This window comes from Tauraco erythrolophus, chromosome 2 (assembly GCF_009769465.1).
Source record: "Tauraco erythrolophus isolate bTauEry1 chromosome 2, bTauEry1.pri, whole genome shotgun sequence".
Lineage (NCBI taxonomy): Eukaryota > Metazoa > Chordata > Aves > Musophagiformes > Musophagidae > Tauraco > Tauraco erythrolophus.
Window position 1 is genome coordinate 129,036,114 of NC_141466.1, and position 24,249 is coordinate 129,060,362.

General features: G+C 42.6%; 2 protein-coding genes across 2 annotated transcripts in view; one reads left to right on the forward strand and one right to left on the reverse strand.

Annotated features, from left to right (window-relative positions):
* Nucleotides 1–7,802: 7,802 nt before the first annotated feature.
* Nucleotides 7,803–12,535, reverse strand: PEX13 (peroxisomal biogenesis factor 13). The gene is made up of 4 exons (XM_086631898.1): nt 12,462–12,535; nt 9,643–10,340; nt 8,892–9,017; nt 7,803–8,348 (listed from the first exon to the last, which is right to left on the reverse strand). Exons 1-4 carry the CDS (start codon nt 12,533–12,535, stop codon nt 8,053–8,055), a joined length of 1,194 nt encoding a protein of 397 aa, XP_086488024.1. The 3' UTR covers nt 7,803–8,052.
* Nucleotides 12,536–12,744: 209 nt separating this feature from the next.
* The window catches only part of PUS10 (pseudouridine synthase 10), a 31,720-nt gene continuing 20,215 nt past the window's right edge, over nt 12,745–24,249 (forward strand). The window contains exons 1-4 of the mRNA XM_086631899.1: nt 12,745–12,778; nt 14,808–14,944; nt 16,526–16,792; nt 18,473–18,559. Coding sequence (XP_086488025.1) covers nt 14,819–14,944; nt 16,526–16,792; nt 18,473–18,559 — 480 coding nt within the window. The 5' untranslated portion in view covers nt 12,745–12,778; nt 14,808–14,818. The remainder of the gene's footprint in view (nt 12,779–14,807; nt 14,945–16,525; nt 16,793–18,472; nt 18,560–24,249) is intronic.

Sequence of the window (24,249 nt, forward strand, 5' to 3'; positions counted from 1 at the left end):
GCTGGTTTAAAAACATGCTTGAATGACATAAGTAAGTTATGGAGTATTAGAATCCTCTGGTCTTGAGTAATAATAAATGCTTAATCAAAGTAAAATTACTAGCAATGTCTATATTCCATAAATCACCATTTTAAGGGCTAGATCTATGATGTGATTATGCTGGGTAATAAAAGAACGAAAGAAAGAAAACCAGTTATTTTGCAATAGTTAGAGTCTATAATTTAAAGGAAAAAATACCAGCAAAGCACTCCAAACACACTGTAACAAGTTTATGTACACATCAGCACGGTGGAACATGAAGCAACCCGACCATGAAGAGATGACAGGTACTCTAAAACATAATGACATGTTCAGAGAGGAGGAAGCCTTTTCCTCTCAAGTATTTTTTATTCCCTTTTTCTGTACATTAAAATACAGGTTTATATACATTTATTAATGCAAAGATAAATGAAGGAGCACACTGAAGTACAAGCATACAGAAGTAAGTCTATTTCTATCCTGGAAAGAGCACGAGACTCCTCTTTGTGGCTTTACACATGGTATTTATTTAACATTGGCCTTTTTGTCCTTTAGGAAATTCTGTCAGAAATATAGGCTAAAAGACACACACAGGATCCTCTTTCACGCAGAATGGTGCACTCCCTAAGAAAAGCGACATAAAGCCTGTAATAAATTATATTGTTTAGAGAGAGAAGGCAACTTCTCCACATTCTCTCCAGTTTGTCACTGCAAGTAAAGCTCAAGTTAACCCTTTCCTCAACTACGGAAATCAGAGGAAAAAGTTTCACAATTCTTTAATTCTGATCAATTCATTTGATATGCACAACGTAGAGATGTGTGACAACAGAAATTTTTATTAATACTTAGAATTCTAAAGTAAGTGGTGCAAAAGATTCCCAACACTTTAATATTTCATGAAACTGATATGATTTAAATAAAGAGTTAATTCTTTATGCAGGAAGGTGCTTTACATTACAGAAGTGCAGTGTCTCCTTTAAGACTGACTTTTTAAAATTTAAAGCAAGGAATCAACCTAAAAATGAAAAATTACTATCCCCTTGCACATGCATAACCTGCAGAAAGGTAAAAGATGGTGGGATGGGCATGAGGTTTCATGCAGAACCTTTAAACACAACGAAGCGATGGTGCAGAATGAGGCGTGGGAGAGAAATAACAGCAACTTTGATTGCAATTTGCCCACATATTAGTCAAAATAAAAATCAAAATCAAGTGTTTTAGTAAAAAGAAACCAAAAAAAAAAGCGGATCCCAGTTTTTGCGGGCAAGGTCCTACAAGTGCAGCCAGTCTCCTCAGGCAATACCGCGCTGGAGGGACCCGCCCTCAGCACCGGGACCTCCGCCAGCCGCCCCGAGCCCCCCCGACGGCGGAGCCCCCACAACTATCGGGCACTCCGCCCCGGGCAGAGGCGCGGAGGGGCTGGAGAGCGGAAGGGACACCCGGCGCCGGCGCTCCCGGGAGGGCAGGAAGCTCTCCCGGCTTCCCCCGGCTGCGCCAGGACGGGGGTTACCTGGCGGGCTCCCAGGCGAGGGGTCGGCGGGCTCGGGGCAAAGCGGCACGGCGGGACGAGGAACGGCTCCTCCTCGAGGCGCGACGGCCGCCGGGGCGGGCAGCGGGACGGCGGCGGCGCCGCTCCCTGAGGAGACGAGCCCCGGGCGGAACGCGGCACGGCCGCTCCCGCTGAGGACCTCGGCAGAGCCGCCCAGCAGCTCCTCGGCGCGGCGGGACCCGCGGACCGCCCCCGTCCCCACCCGCCGCGCCTCACAGACGGGCGCCCTCACACCCCGGTGCCGCCCGGCCCCACCTTCGCGGGGAGGGGGGAAGCGCACGGGCGGGGAGCGCCGTGAGGGCGGCGACAGCCGCCAATCGGCGCCGGGCGGGCGATGAGACCCCGCCCCCTCCCTCCAGGGACAGCCAATAGGATTGCTGGGAGGGGGGCGGGTACTGCGACCGCGCGGAAGCCCCGGCGCGCTCGGTGCTGCGGCGGCGGCCCGGCGGCCCCGCCTTGTCGCAGTGCAGCGGCGGCGGCAGCGCCCCTCCCGCCTCGCGCCCGGCGTCCGGTTGCGTAGCAACGCGCTGCTCCGGGCGGGGGGGCGGGGCCGGCTCTCCCCGCCTCCGCGTGACGTCGCCGTGACGCCAGACTGCGCCTCCGCAGCGTCACGAAGCGGTGACGCAGCCCGGCCTCGGCCCGCGCTTGAGTCCCGACGTGAGGGAAACCGTTACATCACTCCTAGCTCGGTCTGACGTCACACCGACCCTTCCCCTCGGCTGCCCGCACCCACACCCAGCCCCACTCAGGCTCTTTGGGCGGCACCCCAGCACTCCACAGAAATAACAACTCTGATGTCATATTTTTCAGCAAAAATCCTCAATTAACATTCCCACGTGCAAAAACGGCCACGGGAAGGAAAAACCCGGGCAGCCCCAGCGCGTGAGAACTCCATTTGGCGCCCGGGCAAATAACGCACGGGATACAAGAGGGAACCTCACCCTGCGGGCACAGAAAACCAATCGAGCAGGAATTTGTCTATTAAAGACCGCACTCACCCGCAGAAAGGCTCACCAAAGGTGATAAGCACCGGAATTTAAGCCCTTCCCAGGTTTCCAGCGGATTTAAATACGTGATACACTTGTAACTATAAAAGCAGTAAAACATTAAAACTTCTAACTTGGAGCTAATTACACCGAACCGCCCAACCACCGGGAGCGGTTAAAGCCTCCTCTCAAACCAGAGTTATTCTGCATACAGTCAGACGGTCCCAATCCTATTTCATCCATTGTTGGTTTGTTCTCCACTACACCAAATCTTCCCAAATATTTTAAAATGACCTCCCTTGGGAAGCCAGATCAGCCCAGATTCCCTTTTCCTACACACAACATATAATAATCCTCCCCAGTCCCAGCCTTTCTTCTGCCTCTGGCTAAAACCCAACGCACCACGCTATGTAAATCCAGTTCCTCCTTGGTATTTTGGCAGGAATCACCAAGAGAATCATGGCCACACAGATATTGACCCTTTTCTTCCAAAAAACCCACCCCTAAGCCCTTCAGTAACACAATGAGGACACAAAATGCAAAGAAGCACAGCAAAGTTCAAAAAAAAAAAAAGACTGCACCAATCTAGAAAAGTATAGGAAATCTGAATTCTTTGAGTCAGTAGGAAAGCTTCCTTTGGGTTTCAGCTAAAGTGGAAAACGCTCCTGATTTTATCCCTTCCTGCAGCGATCCACAGAACAAGCTAATGCTGCAATACTGCTGTATTTTTACATTAGTTTAATACACTATAAATGTAGGCTTGATGGTATGTCAGAGAACTGGCAACACTGTTTTTTAATGAACCTGTGCCGTTGGGCAGAAGTTCAGTCCCTCTTTTTAATAGGAAAAAAAATACCAATTTCAGTATTTGAGGAAAAAAAGTCAATATCTCAAATTTTACTCATTTGACAGTCTAAAGACTATGCCTGTTCAGTTACCAATAACTGAAAGGAAGTGGAACTAGCTCTTTGCGTTTAAAGCATTTTCATTTCTAAAACCAAAACCACTGTAAAGATCCTCACGTACAGCATAAATAATCCATGTCATTTTTTCAAGCCTTATAGTTTTGTGACTACTGTGAAATTTAGGGAACTTGAAATCTCAAAGTCGCATTAAAAACCATAGATAGGAACGACCTGGGGTGCCTCGCATTGACATCACGCCTGTATTACTAGTTAAACCAGTTACACGAGTATTTTGGTTTCAAGAAGAGATTATCCAGCTGCTTAAAGGCTGTGTTCAGTATGCCCACATGTTTATGATTAGTTCACATCTGGGGCTAAACACTAGCCAGCTGTTCTATTACCCAATGACCCCTCCCCACATGAGAAGAGGAATTGGGAAAAGGAAGGAAGACCCATGGGTTGAGATCAGAACTATTTAATAATTAAAATAAAATGGAAAATAATGATGATAATAATAAGATATAGAGTCAAGTGATGTAAGGTGCAACTGCTCACTATCCCTTGACCAATATCCAGCCCGTTCCCAGCTAGCAATCCCAGAGCAGGAAAATCCCAAAACCACAATCCTGGAAGAGAGAGGGCAGACCTTGGGAGCAGAATGACGGGTGAGACCCTTCAGGGGCAGTGACCACTGAGAGCGAGACCGTCCCCAACAAACTTTCCAACTTATAGCAAGCATGATGTTACATGGTAGGGAATACCCATTTGCCAATTTAGGTGTCAATCGCCCCGGCCAGGCTCCCCACCCTGTTCTTGGACAACTGGCTCATTAGCAAAAACAAGTTGATAAAGTCCTTGATCACTATGGATACCTGCATGCCGCAGCTGGCTACAAACTAAAACCAAGTGTCTTATCAACTTTTTTCTCATGGAATTGGGTGCTGCAGTGTCTTAAAAGCGCAGCTTACTTTAAAAATGTAGCTTTTCCAAACAGAAAATTGATCCTGCTTCTACCCCAGCGAAACCAGGAGACAGATTCATCATCCCAAACCTGCTTCAAACCAGCCTGCAGAAGAACGGGTCCCAGGACACCAGGGTGAAAAAAACCCAGTGTATTACCACCTGTGGACACACATAATTACTACTTGTCATTACAGGCCAATACCAACACATGGCCACACCTGCATGGATAAAAAAACTGGAAAGAGCTTCTTAAAAAAATATGCTTTTGTCTTATTTATGTTTTGTAAAATAAATGCAGTTCGACTACTGCTGCGGACAAGAGTTTTTCTACAATGGCTATGATGCATCAAAAAAATCGGTTTCTGAGTTTGTACCTCTTCCGGAAAATTTTCATTACAAACGGATCAGATTTATAAGGAACTGTATTTTCTTTGTATTTACCTCACTAGCAAAACTCACCAAGATCACCAAATAAGTGAAAACAATCTTACTAGCTTAGATGCAGTCTAGTTCCACAGAAGGATGAGTTTTTGAACCTGTGCAAAAGAAGCGGACAATTTTATTAAGTTCTACTAGACAAAAAGAGTATTTTTAATTTATTAGTCAGAAACCTGAATGTGTGCACGTTCACATACTGCTAGCACCCAGAGGACCAGTCAAAACTGGCATCTGACATTAGTTCAGACAGTATTCAAGCATAAAATGGTTGGTATCCTGAACAGTATCAGTAAGATTAAACTAAAGCCTTATATAAACAAGTGTCATGGGTTTGTTACAGACTTCTAGGTCTCCAACAGGTATACAAGTAGTTGCAAAGAATAACATAAAGGTCATAGTATGTACAGATCTTAAAATAAGAGTCGATTGCCTAATACATGACTTTAGCAATATTTCAATAGCATCTCTTTTCTGATCTCTTACTTACTCCTGTTGCATCCACACCTGCTTATTTCAGTCTTCTCACCTTTCTAAAGTTGTGCAAATCTTGAGCAGCCTGCCAACCAGCCTCCCTTTTTCAATCAGCATTCATTTAGATGTTTTTCTGTAGCCTGACATATGGGCAGAAACATACACAATGAAATTGTAGGACTCCTGTTTTTTCCTGATGCTACATTGTGCATTAAGGAAAAAAAAAAATCAAAATCTTACAGCACAGTATATATTTTACTTCAATGAATTTTAATACCCTTCTGCAATCAGTACAATTAATTGTGAGTTAAATAACTTACTTCATTTCCTCAGTCCTCTTTTCTCATTAAAGTAATCATGAGATTGAAAGGATCAAAATTCTTGTCAAGATCTAGCAGATAGTTATGACAGCGATTGGCAGACTAAGTCAAACTACTATAAAAACAAGTCAGTTAAGTTATTAATAACCTATCTTCCTACTAAAAGAATTGTTTTCAAAACAGTATGACCTGAAAGTGAAATTAATCTCATCTTTCTGAAAGTCAGCAATATTCCAACAAACATCATAGTACTGTCTTCCCAACTTGTTCTGGGCAGGAAAACAGAAGCCTACTTGAACGGTTACTTTACAAAAAGTTTGGGGTTTATTTATTAAGTTATTTAAAAGACCATTCCTCTGATTGAAATCTTTCACTGACACAACAGAGGCTGACAATACACTAATTAAATCTCACAACACTAAATTAATTCCCTCCATGAATACAGACTGTAAGGAGAACTGTACACTTGATACCCCTCCGGCTTATTTTCCTCCATATATTTCATATTTCAGGATTGTTTGCTATTTTTGTTTCAACAACAGATGTCATTTCCAAATATAGATAATTTTCTTCAAGGCCCTGGCAGACAGGGAAGTCTCTCAGGAATATGTTTTGGTTTAAACCCAGTAAACCTAGTTTCAAGTTTCTCCTTTGCCCTTTAGCTACTCTTTCCTTTTCCTCTGCACTTGAAGATTTAACATCTAGTAAAAATAATTCTTCGCACCATCTGCCCACACCTGAGCATAGCCACTTATATTCTTGCTCTAGTTATCAACAACAGGCATTCAGAGATTACTTTAAAATCCAAGGTTCCAGCATAATATCTGACTTTTCAGCCACTCTACCTCAATAAAACTGTGCTCACTTCAATTCTTCTTGTCACAGCTTTGTTGTGGTGAACAGAATTCTAAGAACTCAAGGCCAGCAAATGCAATTAAAGTATAAATACTGAAAGCTTTGCTAACACATAATGGGTGTTGAAGATCTCTGTAGAAGCAGTCAAGCTGAAACTACTGGGTCAAATAAGCAAGGGGACATGCCCTACTTTTACTAATACTTTTGAGTACCTTTAAAATAAAAAAGAAAAGCTATTTTAATGATCAAGACAAGCTTTCGTTATTTTATCCATTGCTCTAACCTTCAGTAGCTCAACATGTTATACACATATACTACAAGGAAAAAAGCTTTAATTACCTTTGCTTCATTAAAAAAAAAAGAAAAAAACACAACAGTATTTCAATACAGAATTCTCAAATGCCAATATGAAGAAAATACTAAATACTTAGAACAGTCTCAACGTCTTTATGGCTTTTGATAAACCAGAGCCCTCAAATTTTATGGGCAGATGCAAAATTTACCACCTGAAAGGCAGCATGAAGAGTTACCTCCGAGCCTCAGCTGAGACAATTAAGCAAGAAACATTATTTTTTCTTTGCCACTCAAACTACACTAAACTTCTGCCACCCCAACGCTTTCCTACTGCACTAAAAGGCAGGATAGGTATTTTGACATTCATGTAAAAACAACAAAGAAAAGAAATAAGTTGAGATGCAGGTGGTAGTCGATACACTGCTGATAGGCAGTCTACACAAAATGGCAAGGAGTGATGCAGTTAGCTTACCACAGAAGGGAGGAACAATCAATAAGTGTGCTGGAAAGTGCCTGACTGCAGGATATTCTGTATTCTAATGTTATTTTAATAAACAAAAGAGAAATGGTTAGAACTACTGCTGAAGCATCACTGCTCTTCCTTTGTGAACTGTATTTCTCTCCCCTTTTTCACAAGTCCCTTTTTTGTAAGAGCTAAGGTCTTTACAACAGATGCTCTGCTTCTTACAAAAACCAAGCAACTTAGAACTTCTGATGATTCGATTGTGCCACCTAAATCTCTAGCAATTCTCCCTCCTCTCGGGGGAAACAACGCACTATTACTATTTTATGATCCTCAGCATTCAGTTTTGGAGGACATCTTATAGAAATCTATCTTCCCTTTGTACATCTATTGAAAAGGCCTCTCGTCAAGCCAACATTCCAATGAAGGCTGGACGTTAATCTGCAGATTTCATCAACAGTTTACCTCCTTAATAAGTATAGGTTGGTAGTCCCTTTTTTTTTTGTTTGCTTTGTTATAAAATGCCTCAATTCTCCTCAATTCTTCTCTCTAAGATCTCAAGATCTTAGAGCTGCTGTCAGGTGGTTGGGTAGAGTCACTAATGTGCAGCCTTAGGTGAGTCAAAAAATAAATACTACAAATTTGAGCAACCATTTCTCCATCCTTTCACCAGTCAGTAGCAGCAATAACTGGTACAGGCCCAACAGTGTTCCACTACGATACAGATTTTCAGCAAACCCCAAGTTTTATCAATAAAGCACCATTCAGTTGCTTTGTTGATGAAAGTGCATTAGAGTTCCTGTTTCTCTCCACTAACCACAGCGGAGTCAGACGCACCAGGAACTTTACTACTTCCAGCAAAAACAGAATCTAAAGCAGCCTCCTGCTGCTCTGAAGTCACAGTAGCAGCAGATCCTCTAACAGATGTGCTGGTAAAGGCCGGCCGTTGCTCTGCAATCCTTTGCAGGTCCGCTGTTCTCCTACCTCTTCTTTTGCCCAAGATTTTGATGTAATTAGCTGGCACAAGTCCTGTTGTTTGGCCATCATAACTAGCCAAAAGCCAACCACGGATTTTGGGTTGATGTTCTGAAGAAGAAAACACAAAGGCATTAAGTTACAAAACAACTCAAAATGTATCGCAGTTGAGGCACAAACACACCAGAAGGTAGATGATACAACAGCTCATCACACCGAGATAACAACTTTGTGATAAAAGGCAAATACTTCACAAGAGATTACTTCACAAGAGAAATGACTAGGATCTGCGTTGGTGAGCTGATGATTACTGAGAGGCGCAGATTGTTCTGAAATCTATGACACCACCACACTGCAAACGCCTGAGGATCTTCAGAGTTGTGCAGCACGTGAGGAAAAGGTAACCACGAGGGTAACCACAAAGCACTCCCTGAGCAAGTTTAGGCTGTATCATCTCTTAGGGAAATTGAACAAAAGTACTCAGTAAGTTTTATTACAATGCAAGTAACAACTTGTGGGGAAAACAAAAATAAATCAGTGTGGACGAGGAGCTTGGTCAAATAAGGTGGGATTGTTTTGTTTTCATTTTCAGACTCTATCAATACGACTTACTTCACATGTGATCAGAAAATAAGTATTTAATTTAAAGTTTACCTTTGGGTGCTAATTTTAGCATGTCACCAGCACGGAAAGAAATTTCTTCTTCTGAGAGAGCATTGAAATCATATTCTGCTCTTCCAACTACATGATCGCCTTCTCCACTTGCCCAGTTACTAGATACTGTTTCCAAAAAAAAATTAACAGATTACTTGCTTTGAATTATAAAGCCTTGGGTTTTTCTAAAGGAAAATGAAGAAAACACTGTAACTTCCTTTCTAAAACTTTTCCAATAGAGAACTGACAGGAGTAACAAACAAAGCATGACTTGAGGAGTTAACCCAACCAATACTTCCCCTCCGCCCCAACTGCCACATCTAATAGGAAAGAAACAGAAATGGAAATAAACTGTGATTTTGGAATCACTACTACTTAAACGGGCTGTTACTTTTATCACATGCCTGAAATTCAGTATTGTACCCCAGTATCTATTAACTTATCACAGAATCACACTATAGAATGGTTTGGGATGGAAGGGACCTCAAAGATCATCTAGTTCCAACCCTGTGCGGTGGGCATGGACACCTTCCACTCGATCAGGTTGCTCAAAGCCTCATCCAACCTGGCCTTGAACACTTCCAGGGATGGGGCAGCCACAACTTCTCTGGGCAACCTGTGCCAGTGTCTCACCACCCTCAGAGTGAAGAAATGCACTTCTATTACTGTAGTATAAGATTAATTGCTATAGATGTGAAAACGAAGCAAACAATACATGCTGCACTTCTCTTATGCTGCAGAGCATCTTTACCTGTTTCTTCGTCACTGTATGTAGAAAGCAGCTTCCAAATCAGATAGGGACCTCCCATTATAACAGCAAAGAACAAGAAAATAGGCCAGGATTTCGCAGAGTTAGGCGCCTTGTCTTCAAGGCCAACACGAGAGACTGTTCCCTCACTTTCAGCCCACAAATCTTCATTCTCAGAGCTCTTCCGCAGACCTAGCAATCGTTGTAGACGTTGGTAGAGATATCTTATAGTTCTCACTAAAGCAAAAGCTGAAAACACCTTTGTGAAGTGTACTCTGAGGCGGGAGAAGTGATTGGCTACATCCAACACAGCTCTGAAACTGTTGTAGACAGCTGAAAAGGTGGCATCCATCATCATGCTGACCGAAGCAAACGCATGCACGATACTTTCAATGGACTGAAACGCACCCCTGCTGCTCTCTTCAGCCTGCTGAACGAACCTGCTGGGAGGAATATCATCTGTACGAAAGCGGTTATAACCCAGACCACCATATCCGTAACTGTAAGGACTATAGCTTCCATAAAAAGAGGTTCCATATGAACCGTAGCCTGGAGAAAAAGAACTACTATACGCTGGCCTGAAAGCGCTCAGACTACTGCTTCCCGTTTGCTGTGACGGTCTTGGCAAAACAGGTGGAGGTATTCGTGCAACTGTGGGTTGTCCAGGCCTGGTCAGCACGTTGTCACCCAAGTCAGCAGACCTAAACAGATTCAAACAAGCAAGATCAGTACTCAAAATAAGTTTATATTTTCATTTCCCCAGAGTTCCTGGCTAACTATATAAGTACAACAGCGCATTTCATTAGAGCCAGGATGGGGAACCTGGTAGCCAAACACTCAGTACGTTGCACAACGTTTGTGGGAAGTAAAAATTCTAGTCAGGAAATACAGGTCTTTCAGGGGGAAAAAAAAAAAATGTGATGAGATATTGAGTGTAAATATGGAACTGCAGCATATCTGAAACATATACATGGAAAAACTTTCAGTCTATTTATTGTATTAACCATGAAAGCATGAAATGCTACCTCTAGATCCATCAGACCTGATGCTAGGTCATTTTTCTGCACACAAGAGCCTCTCATAAGCACCACTAAGAATATTTATGAACTCTGCCATCTGAAAGATTTGTTTCCAATACTTCTTCTCAGCTCTTCTATACAGTGAGCCAATGATACAGCAGGAAGGAAGTCTGAGAGCTCCTTTGAATCCACCCTTAGAGAAAAGGGTGGTGTGACCTAATTGAGAGTTCAAGGATTTATACAACAACATATGCAGGGGCTTTGGGTCCCCCAATTTCCCCCTCTCCCCAAACTATCTGATTACCTTTAAGTAGCACGTCTAGGGATAGAATCTATTACTATTAACGGTTGGCAGAAAGAGGTATTACAAGTCAATTATTTGTTTTTAATTTAGTGACATTTTATTCCTTTATATGCCCATAAGTTCAAGGCATTTTATCTATGCCTGTCATCATAATACCCTGCAAGTACTAGACTGGTATTTGAATTCTGTCAAGCAGCTGTCCAACTTTTGCTGTTTCTTTAAAAAGCTAATCACATATCATCAACCTAAAAGTCAAACATTTTTGCTATTTCCCATATTTACTGCACATCCCATGACTTCCCACTTCTGTAGTCCATTAAATTCACAGAAAAAAAAAAATAATAGAAGAAAAGTCAAGTTTTAATTGCTATGGAGCTGCTTCTTTCTGCAATGCTTCCAATGTGAGGCATGCCTGCTATATACTATTTCTGTATGTGGTAGGGAACAACTTCCTCTCAGCCAAACTTACAGGTTTCCACAGCAAAGAATAATATTTATATCTTTACACTGTCTGTTTTTTCCATCATAGACTTCAACTCTCTCAGCAGTTAAAAACAGAAGCAGAAGTAAGCTATTATCACAGAAAGCAGAGGTACTGTAACTTATTAAGTCACACTACACCACCTTCCCCAACAGTCAGCTTAGGACACCCCACTTTAAAGCTGCTTGAAGCAATTCAAACCGAGCTAGATAACCCACCAAAAGAGAATTAACATCCAATTTCTTGCTCAGCAAGCTCCAGCTTACGGCGAAAGCAGAAAAGCCTCTGTTGAACGTTTAGTCTTGGGCTAACCTTTTGCCCAGTTTCAGCTCACTCTAATCGCAACCGCTAGCACCGAAGGAAAAACAAGACCGATCTCCAAGCGCCAAGCTCTCCTCGGTTTCTTTCTGTACAATATCCTCCTCTGCGAAGAAGCTGGATTTGCTGGAAAAGCTCAGATTCCCGGGTGAGCACACCAGCAACACACACACACATATCCATGTTTCACCAGTTCCTGGGGACGACACACAGCCTCCCCGCTCCTGCGGAGGCAGGCGCGCTTCCACAGCTCCACAGTCCCCAGGAATGGACACCCTCCCTTCGCGCACTGGCGGCCACACGCAGCTTTACCTCCCCCACGGCAAACACGCAGCTTCCTACAGACACACACGGGTGGGGTTTGAGACCGGTAGAGCCCCTCGCTCCCTTTTCCCACCGGGAAGGGGGATCCACCAGAAACGCCCCTCCTCGCCCGGCACAAGGCAGAGCGAACGACCCCAAACCGCCCCAGCAGAGAACGCGCCCCCCGGGCCACCCAGACCGACAAACCCCTCAGCCACTCGCCCGCGGGGGCACTGCCCGGCTGGGCCCGGCCCTTGGCTCGCCTCAGGGACAAAGGCCGAGGCGGGAGGCCCGCGGCAGCGAAGGGCGGGAAGGGGGGAACGCCGCCGCCCTGAGGGGGCGAACGCCCAACGCCGCCACCGGCAGGGCAGAGCCGGGGCTCGGCGCCCGCACTCACTGGAAGGCCGGCGCCACGGTGCCCGCCAGCCGCCGGTTCTCCCAGGGTTTGGGAGGCGGCGGCTGCGACGCCATCTCGGCCTCGCTGCGGGCCCCGCTCTGCCCCCGGCTCGGCGCGGCCCGGCCCGCCGCGCTCCTCCATCCGCCCGCCCGCCGGCAGACGCGACGCGCGAGCGCCGAGCTATTCACCAGCAGCCTTTCGGGCAAGGCTTCTCGCTGCGCCGGCGCATCGATGCGCTCTGCCTCGCCGCTGCGCATGCCTGTAGGGGCTCCGGTAGCGGGGGGCGAGGCCACGCGTGGACCGAGGGGCGCCGAGAGGTGATCGCTTCTCTCCGGGGAGCGGGGCGGGCGGGGGCGGCAGCGCGGAGCCCATCTACGGCGCCTCCGGCCTCCTGGGGGAGGGCGGCCCTGTGCTGAGCGGTCCCCATTTCTCCCCCCCCCCCCCCTCCCTCCCAGTTCAGCCCGCGCGAGGCGCCTCAGCGTGCGCGGCCGTAACGGTTCTAACGGCCGGGGCGCGCGCTCGTGTGTGTGTGTGTGATTTTTGGGGGTTCCCTCCCCGAGACCTGAGGTGCTGAGCTCCCCCTGAGCGGCTGCGAGGCGGGTCAGCGCTGGCCTCGTCGCGATCGCGACCCGTCTGTCGCGACTCGTCAGCTGTCGCGGGAAACGCGTTACGTCCCGGCTGTCGGCCCGGGAAGGTGGGCACCGGTTTCCAGGGAGCCGCTTCCCCCGCTCGGGGGGTCCAGCGCCGTGTAACCGGCGGTAAATCCTCCCGTGGGGGGCGGGGAGCGTTTCTTAAGGAGCTTCCCGGTGGTTTTCGTCTGAAATCTCGTGTCTCGGACCATCGTAGCGCGAAACATCGTGGAAATGTCATTTAAGTGTCATGAAACTGAGTTAGGTTAACAAAGACCTAAAAATATCCTTGTTTGGTTTTTTGTTTTGTTTTGTTTTTTTTCTTTTTAAAAGCAGGTTTGAAGTTTTCTGGCTAGCCCTCGGTTCTTACAGCTTGCCATAAAGAATTCAAATCCGGGTGAAACTACATTAATTAAATTGATAACTTTTCCCATGCTGTGAAGGTTTTCAATGGCTGAGATGTTTCTGTGGAAGGTGCTCCTGAGGAGGACATTAGGGATGGGACATGGAGAACGCCCATATATCCTCCCTCTGCACCATCTCTGGCAATAGGAAGACTAGGGGGATATCAAATATCTAAGCCCAAAACAAAATCAGGTGGATCATCTGTCAGTGGAATTGGGGCATTCCATGTGGAATTCCTTGCCAAAGAATGTAGAAGCAAAAGAATTTCAAAGAGATGCTGGAGAAGGATTGGAGGAAAGGTTTACCAACCGACAAACCACCCCAGGTCAAAGAAATCCCCCAAACCAGAGATAACTGGAGGCAGAGAGCACTTGGTGGAGGTATATTCCCTGCCCACACTATTTTCCTGTGGCGTCTGTTCATCCCCTCTTTGGGTGACAGTAGAATAATTGAACCTTTGGTCTGAACAACTGTGATTATTCTTATGTGCCTCCTAAACTTTCCTAGATATCTTGTAAGGGTGAGCACCTCACTGGGAATCTCTTTTTCCATATTTTTCTAAAAATGCGGGAAATTCAGTTTGCTGAGAGTTCTATCCCATTATTAAATTTCGACCAAAGAAATAGGTCTACTCGAAAGCTCTGGACAAAGAGAGTGACAGGAAACCAAATCAGCCATAATGTCTTAGGACAAAAACTCATTATGAGATCTCTCACAAAAATGGTAGTCCCATGTTTAAGATGTGAAATAAAAAATCTCAAAAAATTGAAGGGGCTAATGGATAGAAAAGACTTTCTTTGCCTTTAGGGCTTTGTATGATAACCGGGGACAGCATCTGTTTTTTGGTTGGTTGGTTTGGGTGTTTTTTTTCCCTGTGATTTTAACAGATTGATTCTTTAGTTGCTACAATTTTAGAAGGAATTTCCATTTTACGTTTGGCTTAGTATGTCTTAGCTCCACCTGCCTTCTCCATTCAGTAAAGAATAACATGTCACGTAATGCACTCTGTCGAAGATAAAACTCTGGGCAAAAGCTCAGCATACCTTTGTCAGAACTCTTGGCTTCAGATTTTTCTAGGAAGTACAGAAGCTTTTCCCCGAGGCAGTGGTCTTTTTGGATTGGTCTTCCAATTCTGTTGTGCCTTTGATTTAAGACAAAAATGTATCCTAAACTTTCTCTAGAGGACGAAAAAAAATAATCCAGTGATTCTAAATATGGTGCAGTTAAGTGAGTCCTTTTATTGTTGAAATGCTGAACTGTGTTTATTCCAAGCTTTTTTTCTTTTCTTCTTTTTTTTTTTTTTAAATTTTAGAATTGTCCAGCATGTCTTCACTAACAGAAAAGGACAGACCAATTGTTCAGCTGTTACTGAACACTGGCACTTGCCCACGATGTATTTTGAGGTTCTGCTGCGTGGCATCACAGACGCTTTATAGATGTCCATACAAGGTTTGTTCCTTGTATTCCTAACTAGAATGTGTGAACGTATGAATACAGTGTTCTTTGCACTGTCTTGGAGGAGAAGGAGAAGGTGGTTGTGTTTTTGAGCTCTTTGCCTCAGAGGAAAACGCTTTGCAAAGTGAGTTATGGAAAATTGCTGCTGCTACACTGCAATTTTGAGAAATTACAAGAATCATAGAATATAACAATTGTTGTGGGTTAAATGTTAAGTTTGACTGTGAAAGTTGCTATGTGTTCCCTGAAAACAGCAGAAAACAGGGTGTTAGCTTCTGCATAGCATGGCTCTATCATTTTTGAATCAGAGCAGCTATGACTGTTCCCTCTGTTCTTTTTCCTTTAATAGAATAAGTAGTAAAGGGGCTGTGGGCAGTGCAGCTGACGTAGAGGAGGAACTATCTGTGCTCCAAACTTTTTTGCCTCAGACTTACTTCTTCTTTCAGAGGATTGGTAGGGGAATGTAACTGAAGAATTGTGGAGCACAGGTTAAGGAAAAATCTTCCATTTTCAATCAAACATAGTGTTGTTAGACATCTTTTTTAGCTAACTTTAGTGCAGACTTTCAGCATTTTTTGGATTTTTCCTAGCTGTGCACAACCATTCTTGCCTTTGTTCTTGTATTAGATACTCCTCTTCTTGATTTTGGCAATTTGCTCCTCTCCCATATTTATTCTCTGAGACCTCTCTCATTGTGTAGGCCAGATAAACACCTGCATTCACCTAGCCTAATCCCTTGTCTTTATGCTTGCATCTTCTGGTGCCTGTCTCGATTGTTTCACCTTTGTTCAAGTTTAGACTCTCCAGAATTCATTTTTAACATCTTTCTTATCCTTTTGCATTTTCTATCAGTCATTTGAGAAGTATTCATCCTGTATGCCATTTTTTTAATTATTTTGCATCTTTACCTAGTTTTCCTCTGAGTTGCAACAACTCATTGATTGCTGGTATTGTTACTGAAGACCTTTTAATAAATCTTTCTTTCTGAACTATGTCATGCCTCTATCTCTCATCCTTCCTAAAATTCAGGCGTGCAGGTAATTCTTCTCTCTCCTCACCAGCACATCCTTTAATTTTTGTAGCCTTCTCTCTTTATAGGTAGTTATTCCTTTAGATATTTAATTGCACTCTCACCTGTACCTGCTCTCATTTTCTTGTCATACTATACTAGCCAACTGTCTTCCTAGTCGTCTGGGCTAATGGAGTTGTAGGAGTTAAATTCTAACACAATCTAAATGACAAAGAGGCAATGAACATCTATTTTCATTGAATAGCGCTGGGGCCCAAGATAAATGCATTTCTGCAACTCAGGTCTGTAAAATGTTTTCACTCTTTTTGGATAATAAGTGAGTCTGTTCAGCAAAATTCAATTCCTCTGGATAACGTTTTGACAGAAATACAGCTTGCAGCTTTTTAATTGTGTAGATGTCTTTTGGTATAAATTCCAAGTTATTACACACTCTAAGGCTAAACTGGAATGGTTAGTGCTGCCTTTTAGAATTGTGGTTTTAAGTGCTTGTTACAGTATTGGAGAAAAGGGGAAAAACCAACAACAGTATGATTCATCTCTGTTAGGATTTGATGAAGGATTTTAAAGAATTTCTGAAAAATAATCAAGAAAAAGAAGATACGGTTTGTTTTGACGTAGTTGATCCACCTTGTAAGAGAATCAGACTTGAAGACACAGAAGAAGGGCCTGGTGATCTGAACCACAATGGAGTGCTCCAGCAGATTCCTTCGGTTAATGATGAAAATACTGCCATGGAGAACTCGGCTGTGAAGGTTTGCAATGTGTGTTTGGGAATTCTTCAGGAGTTCTGCGAGGTCGACTTTGTTAAAAAGGTAAATAACCAGGAGTTAACCTTAGTGTGTACTTTTACTGGAGCTTTTATTGGGGCCTGCAGGATAGAGCTGGTGATTAAAAACACCACGCAGTTAAGCAATTGAGAGAAAGATACTGGAAAACTGAAACGATTGCCTGTTTTTGAGTTATTTGGAGTGTAGATGGCGCCATGCAACTGCGTACTGCTCATTGAGGGTGTTCCGTACCTCCCGTGCAGCTGGGAAATAAAATTGGTCAGTGTGACCATATTTCACCCTGGCCTTGTCATAGTGTAACTTTTTTTAACAATAGCAGTGCAGGTGCACTGCAGTGACTGCCAGGAGCACATTTTCCCAACTAAAGGCCTAACAGATACGTAGTTACTTGAATTTAGGAGCTAACCTGAGGCTCAGCTGCTTGGATTACAAGTAAAACCTCACTGTAAACGGTGACCTCTCTTCACTTTTCTTATGTGAAAGGGAAAAAGAGGAGGCATCAAATGCTGTGCTCTTCAACTTAACTCTATGCTCCTAATGTAGCATGAGTCTATGTACTCATAGACATGTCTATGTACTCATGTACATGTCTATGTACTTCACCCTGTACTACTATTTAGAAAGCCACAGAGGAAGAAAGTGTTTTGGTGATACAACAGACTGCGGATAACGGAGAAGGATGAGTTAGGAGACAATATGGGCATAAGGAGTGTTGCAAACATCATCTCTGAGCAATAAAATTGTGCATGTGACAAACTGAAGTATCAGCCAGAAAAATGCCAGTTGCCTTTGAGATGTTTTAACAGAGCTTTAACAGAATTTGGTTTAATAGCGTGAATGTATCTAAAAATGGGACTAAACAGAAAGCATAGTATATAGTTTCTGTTGGTGCAGTGCATGATGTTTCTTTTTTGTTTCCTTTGGCAGAGTACATATATTTTTACAAAATCCACTTCTAAGACTTGTTTCAGAGTTACACTCCTGAGTAGCCATGGAAAATCTGACAGCATTTGTTAAGGCACCACAAAAACTGATTATTTTATAAGGAAGTTTCATTATCTGAGATGTCGATTTCACCTTGAAAGCTCAGAGTTAGTTTTCGTTAGCATTCACCAAAACCACTGACATTTTGGACTTCTTCACCATGTGTGAAGCTTACTCCCAGTAGAAACATCTAGCCATCAGCTCTCACTAGCCTGCTTCAAAAAGTTTGATGCATGTTTGGATTCTTACTTTATTTCCAGTCAGAAACATGATATTTTTAAGATGAAGAGTGATTATGAATTAATAGTGTGGATACCTGTTTGTTCCAGTCTTATCCCAGGATCTTAAATATTTTTATTGTCATAGAATTGGATCAGTGCCATGAAGAAAGACGTTCTGAGTCAGCTGTTCCAGATTTTGGTGTAATTCATTGCACTAAGATTTCGGTATACAATTGGTCTTAGCCTTAAAATAGTGAGTTCAGTTGTTTCATAATGCCACAGTAATAAGGATAGAGTTTATTAGTATCTTGTTTGATTTTTTTTTTTTAACAGACCCAGAAAGCTTATATTTCAGTAAGTTGTTAGGGATTTCTCTGGTTTGTATGTTTGGCATCTATCTGAACGTGTATTAACGTGGATGTACAGTGATGACACTAGAATAAAGAATATCCTAAAGTATTATCAACTGTGGTTTAATATTAAAATCCTTCTCTTGCAGGTGTCCCACAAGGTTAATTCCGCTGACTACCAGTTCACTAGTTTTCTATTTTCTGTGTCGCTCCCCCCACAGCTGTCAGTTAGGGAGGTAAGTGTTGACAGATATTTCTTCATAACTTAAATGCACGTTAAAGAAAGTAACCATGGAACGTGCAAGCTGGAGGTGGTTTGATTTTTAATTGCTATTGTTTAAAAAAAAACCAAAAACACATGCTAGGAGTGAAGTCTGATCTCCCCTTCCATTTTGGTGAGTATTATTTTAATTAATAAAGTGTCTGAGTCACTTCAGTTTTCAGTTAGCCTGGGAGTTACTTTACATCTGAAAATTTAAAAGGAGTTTCTTTAAACCCTTGGTGTATCGTTCCCTTTGGCACAGATGCCAGCTCTGCTTTGTGGATCTTCTCGGAGAAGGAACTGCACAGCTGGTGCCTTTCCTGAAATAAATGATAATTGGTAGGGCAGAATACAAATGAAGGAATTTGAAGATGAACTCTTTAACTGTTCAGCATTTTAAATGATGTGAAAATGCACATTTTAATAGTCACCTGTCTTTGGCATTGTTGGAAGTCAAGATTTGTAAAACTACAGTTTATAGAAAAACTACTGATTTTGATGACAATTGTAATCAAACTTAAATTGTTTACATTTCAGTCATTTAATTACAGAAGATAATGATACAGTGGAGAGGTGTATAACCCTGGTAATTTTTTTTTTAAAACGAGGAAAACTGCTAAGCATAGTATAGCTCGATCAATAAAATGCCAATTTTTGCTTCGTTGTAAGATGTTTTACGATGTTCCTCTGCTTTCTGATAAAAAAATGATGCAAAAATACTATTCTAAAGGGCAACATGTAAATCTTTGTGACAGATGCCTGCTGTAGTAAGATGTAGTAGAAGCTTCAGTGAACATGGCAGAAAGAAGCGTAGGTTTTCTTGGATTTATATGTAAAGCTGTGGTGAGGTCTGCCCTCATCCCGCAGTTCGATCGTTAAATAACCTGCTAGCCTTATAGTGTTGATTGGTTCTGTTAGTTCTGGCATCTTGGGCCAATGCCAGTGTAATAGCTGCGTTGTGCTGACAAATATTCTACTTCTAAGTCTGCCTGAACGTGAGATTCTCTACTTCATATCTGAAATTAAGGATAGTTGGTGTGTTTGCTTCAGCTGTGTCTGGTGAAATAATACCGGAACAAATTGCTTTGCGCTTTCGGGCTGGATGAACTCTCCTTACTCCCATTGGATTTTATGGTCATCCAAAAAACGAGATCTGTCAAAAAAGCACTTCCAGGCCAGATGAGTGTATGGATGCATGCATGTGTGCCTGTGATGCTCTGTAAAACTCCTAATGTAGGTCAGACTTACCCCAACTTTATGCCTGGCGTAAGCTTAGGTTTAAAACAAGAGGAGCCTCATTATTTTTAGGGCACTATTCGTCAGGTCTTTTCCTTTTCCAGTCTACCTTTGCTAGTCATTACTGAGACCTCCCTTACTCTGTTCATTCTAGCCTCAAAAAACAGTGATGCACAGAGTCTTTTGGCTGGAGTCCCAAATGCAATTCCTATGTTACCAAGTTCTTAATACATTTCCATTAATGCATCTTTAGCTTGACTGCTATAGTTTATCTAGCTTAAAAATATCTTTTTTTTTTCCCCTCCTAGCGTAGCTGTATGACGATGGAGGTGAGGAAAGAAAAATTTGATGGTACTGTTTTCTCACCTTCTTTGTGAGTCTTTTCCAGAATGCCTCAGTAGAGGGTGTTATTGCATTGCAGTTGTAGCTCAGTGATGTTCTCATACTGATCTGAACAAGCAAGGCAAGTGTTTCTGTCTGCTTTTGAGGCAGCCTTGGCTGTAAATGGAAGCAAAAAATAGTAGTTCCCTTCAGAGAGTTCCTCTTGCTGATTGAAAGATTGATGATACTCTGAGGCTGTGTGGACTGGGAAAACTGACTTGGCAAATGCAGTTGGTAGAAACCCAGATTTATTACTTTATAGTAACTTTGTCTTCTAAGTGCAATAAATTATTAGTGTGATAAAAGAGATGTAGTTTTTAACTTGTCGATCTGCCTCAATTAAAGTATCTTGTCCTTATGTTAAGCAAAGAAATGGTACTACAGTGCTTAGTACAACCGAGGGAATAAAAGTTGTGGTGTGGGTCCAAAAATGAATAGGTGGAGTGAGATGAGTGAGTTGGAAGCTCCAAAACCAGATCTGTTCTCTTTGGAAACAGTTTTGCTTCATCTGGGAGCAGGTCTGCATTAGGAAGTTCCTGCTGTGCCTTCTATTCCATCCCTTCAGTCTTGCCAAATGCTAAACCAGCTGTTTGTGTAGCTGTGCTCTAGCTGAAGGAGTGAAAATGGGTGATGGTGGAGAAAGAAGCTCTTTAAAATCATGTGTGTTTACCACCTATCCATTTATCACTTCAAAAAACAATCAGTAAAAACAGTTCCTGTTTTACTGTTACAGAAGAGCAGCAAGTAATGTATGTCAAAATATCTCAAATATCTCAAAATGCTTTGTGTTGAAAAGAGGTCTTTTGTTAAATTCTGCTTTTAATTCTTCGAACTGCGCTGTGCAAGAACATACGTAAATTTATCATAAAAGCACACCCCAAAGACAGCCTCCCTCCCATTGACCTTTTGTATGACACACAGATTTTCTCTGGCTTCTCTTTAACCAAAAATCAGAAACTGCCTTTTAATATTACCTTCAACTAATTTCATTATGACACTTGTCATCCTGCCAAGTCCAAAATGCACGATAGGAACTGAAGAAGAGTGGGACATAAAATTTACATTTGCATAGTATTTGTATCCGTAAAGCAAAGAAGCTATCACCTCTTTCCACAAGTAGGGTATTTGATTAAAATAAATCATAAATGCAGGAGTCCCAAGTTTATGTCAGACAACTATATTAGAATATGAAGTGAGTCATGCCCTTCAAAAGGGTGACTGTTAGCTGTGTCTGTAGTCTCAGTTGTGATCCATCATCCTGGTACTTGCTACAAGGACATGGATGCAAATAGCATCTGTAGTCATTACTCCCTGCAGGACTGTGTATACCTCATCATGGAATTCCCCATCTCGAAGCTCTTTTCTAATACAGTGAAAAAACGCCGTTGGTGGGATTGCACATGGTATTTCAACTGTTGCCACCGTGATCCCTCAGCATTAGAATAATATCCTGCAGCTTGTAATCAATATAGTGCCTGAGCTCGTGTGTTTCAGAAATATATTTGCTGTTAAGCATTGCCCTGCAGGCTTGAGCTCTGTAATGAGCATTTTTCATTTTCAAACCACTTCACAAACATAAAGTAATTATGAAGTAGAGGGATCTGATCCCCTGCTTCACATACAGCCGGGAGACAGTAGGGCAGGGGAGTGAACGCGCAGGAGTAGAGGGGTTTGGCTGGCTTGGTGGTTGAATGTGATTTGGAATTTGGGATCTTTTGGCTTCTGTGCTCACAGTACCCTAATCTATTGTTTCCTCTTAATTGAAGGGGAAGAGTAATTTCTTTAATTCTCTTTCAATCAAGAGAGAGAAGATGAAATTTGACCTGTGGTCTCATTTTAGCATAGTTCCATGCAGAAGTTTTCTCTATTTTGTGATTGTGCCCCCGTAAAACAGGGGAAGGGCATGAGATGAGCCACCCGACTGAGTACCAAACCTACATGTGCTTTAAATCAGGGCATATGAGATTTTTTAAACTGGCATTTGTCAAACGCAGGTTTCTAGACCTGGTTCTATGGTTGTCGTATTCTCTAGTTCGGAATTATGTTCAAGGGATTTCAATTGGAAGCTGTAGTTATTTATGGTTTTATCTGGGTTATTGTGCAAACAAGATTACAATGCACTTCATGGTGTTTGGTGAAACAGTCTTACTCATACTGTCTGCATATGCAGGATAATGAATCACAGGGAATTGGAGTAAAGAATGTTCCATCAGTATTTATTTTGTTCAGTAGTGTGCTGTTTTGTGTATCGTGTATCTAATAAAGTTTGTGTTCTCTCTCCGCTGTCCCTCTTTCCCCTTAATTTTCTAGCACTCTTTTTAGGATTCCCTCATTCTTTTAGATGTAGCAAAGGAGGTATAGTAGACATTTTTTTGACTGAATTCCTCTGTCAGCGTGTAAAAGAGATGTATGATGTGGTTCCTTCTGGGATCAATGAAAAGATGATATGATCCTGGCTCTGCTCCTTTAAGTTTGAACCATGTTTTCAAACCTCTTCATTAGAATTATTTCCTTGACAATAGACAGTAATTCTTTCGACAGGTTTTGGGAGAAGTTATTCTCAAAGCACCATATATGGAGATTGAAGGACAGAGAAAGGATTTAAAATTCTGAAAAATTTAAATCAGTCATGTTCACTGCTTTTGAGATACCAGCTCTTTTGGACATTGCATAGGTATATATGGTTGTATGACAAGTGTATGGAGTCATCTTTCTCTGACACTTTAGAGTAGTCTGCAGGTAAAGATTGAAAACTACTGATTTTATTTTTTTCGTTGTAAGTTGTTTCAAGCCAAACAACTTGGGTTTGGAGTTCATCTTCAGTGAGGATGATGAGACCAGGTGTCCAGACTGTGTATTGACAGTACAGCTTTTGTTAGTTAAGTGGCATCCTGCCAGTCTCAATATGTTTTGTTGTTGCTGTTAGTAGAAGAAGAACTGAGAGTGTTATTGTTGTTGCTGCTTTGTTGTAGGAAGTTTTGAGGGGAGTTTTTATCTTCTTAATCGCTTTTGCATTCTGTTGAAATGGAAACATTGTACAGGTCTTTTGAATACCTGTGTCCAACATCACTTTTTTTCCCACTTAATTAAAGACCTAATAGAAGGCCATTTGAGGTCAAAGTTAAAATTCTGGTTAAGTGTAGTGCACTTCAGTTTAGCAAGGTATGTTTTCATTGTGGTGCAGAGAATGGCAGTCACTCTTGGCCCACGCAGAGGCAAAATTTGAAGCCTAAAGCACTGAACAATTATTACACTGAAGTAATAGATCATTTTGTAGAATCAACATGTCAGTACAAAGAGAATTGAGTGAGACTGCGAAGAGAGGCACCTCTCAAATGTTTGGCTCCCCAGAGCAGAGTTTGGGAAAGATATGCTTTTGGAAGCTTTTGGCATAAGCAATGTCGTTTGGAAGTCTTCAATTTTTTAATTTTGTTCAAGTGATCATTTTTAATTTTGTTCAAGTCTGTTAGTGTTGCGCTGATTTGATGGCTGTTGCTCCTCTGTGCTTGCTTTTGTATTTTTCTATTGTCCCTTCATACCACGGGTAATTTTAATTTTGCTTTTGACCTTTGCTATAACCATTGTTAATTCTTGTACTACTGAGTTCCATTTGTTTGTTGGGACACCTAAGTGATGGTTCATGGTCTTCTTTCCTGGGCAGTGTCACATCTAAGGAGCCTGCTACGTTTCTTTATGTATATAAGGCTGCAAGAGGAGAGGAGTAGAGTTTGAGGAAGTGTTTATAATGCACAGATTGAGGACGATCAAGCATTAGCGCAGGTTGTCCAGAGAGGTGGTGCAGTCTCCATTACTGGAGGTTTTCAAGAACTCATTCGATAGAGCCCTGAGCAACCTTGTCTGATTTCATACCAACCTTGCTATAAGCACAAGGTTGGATAGAGACCTCCTGAGGTCCCTGAATTATCCTATGATCACACACATAAAGCAAATATCACTTCTTGGAACCTCCACTCAAAGTGTATCAGGAGCTGCAGGAGGTGGCACTCAGAGAGGAGCTGCGCAAAGTAACAGAGGGGCAATTGGGAA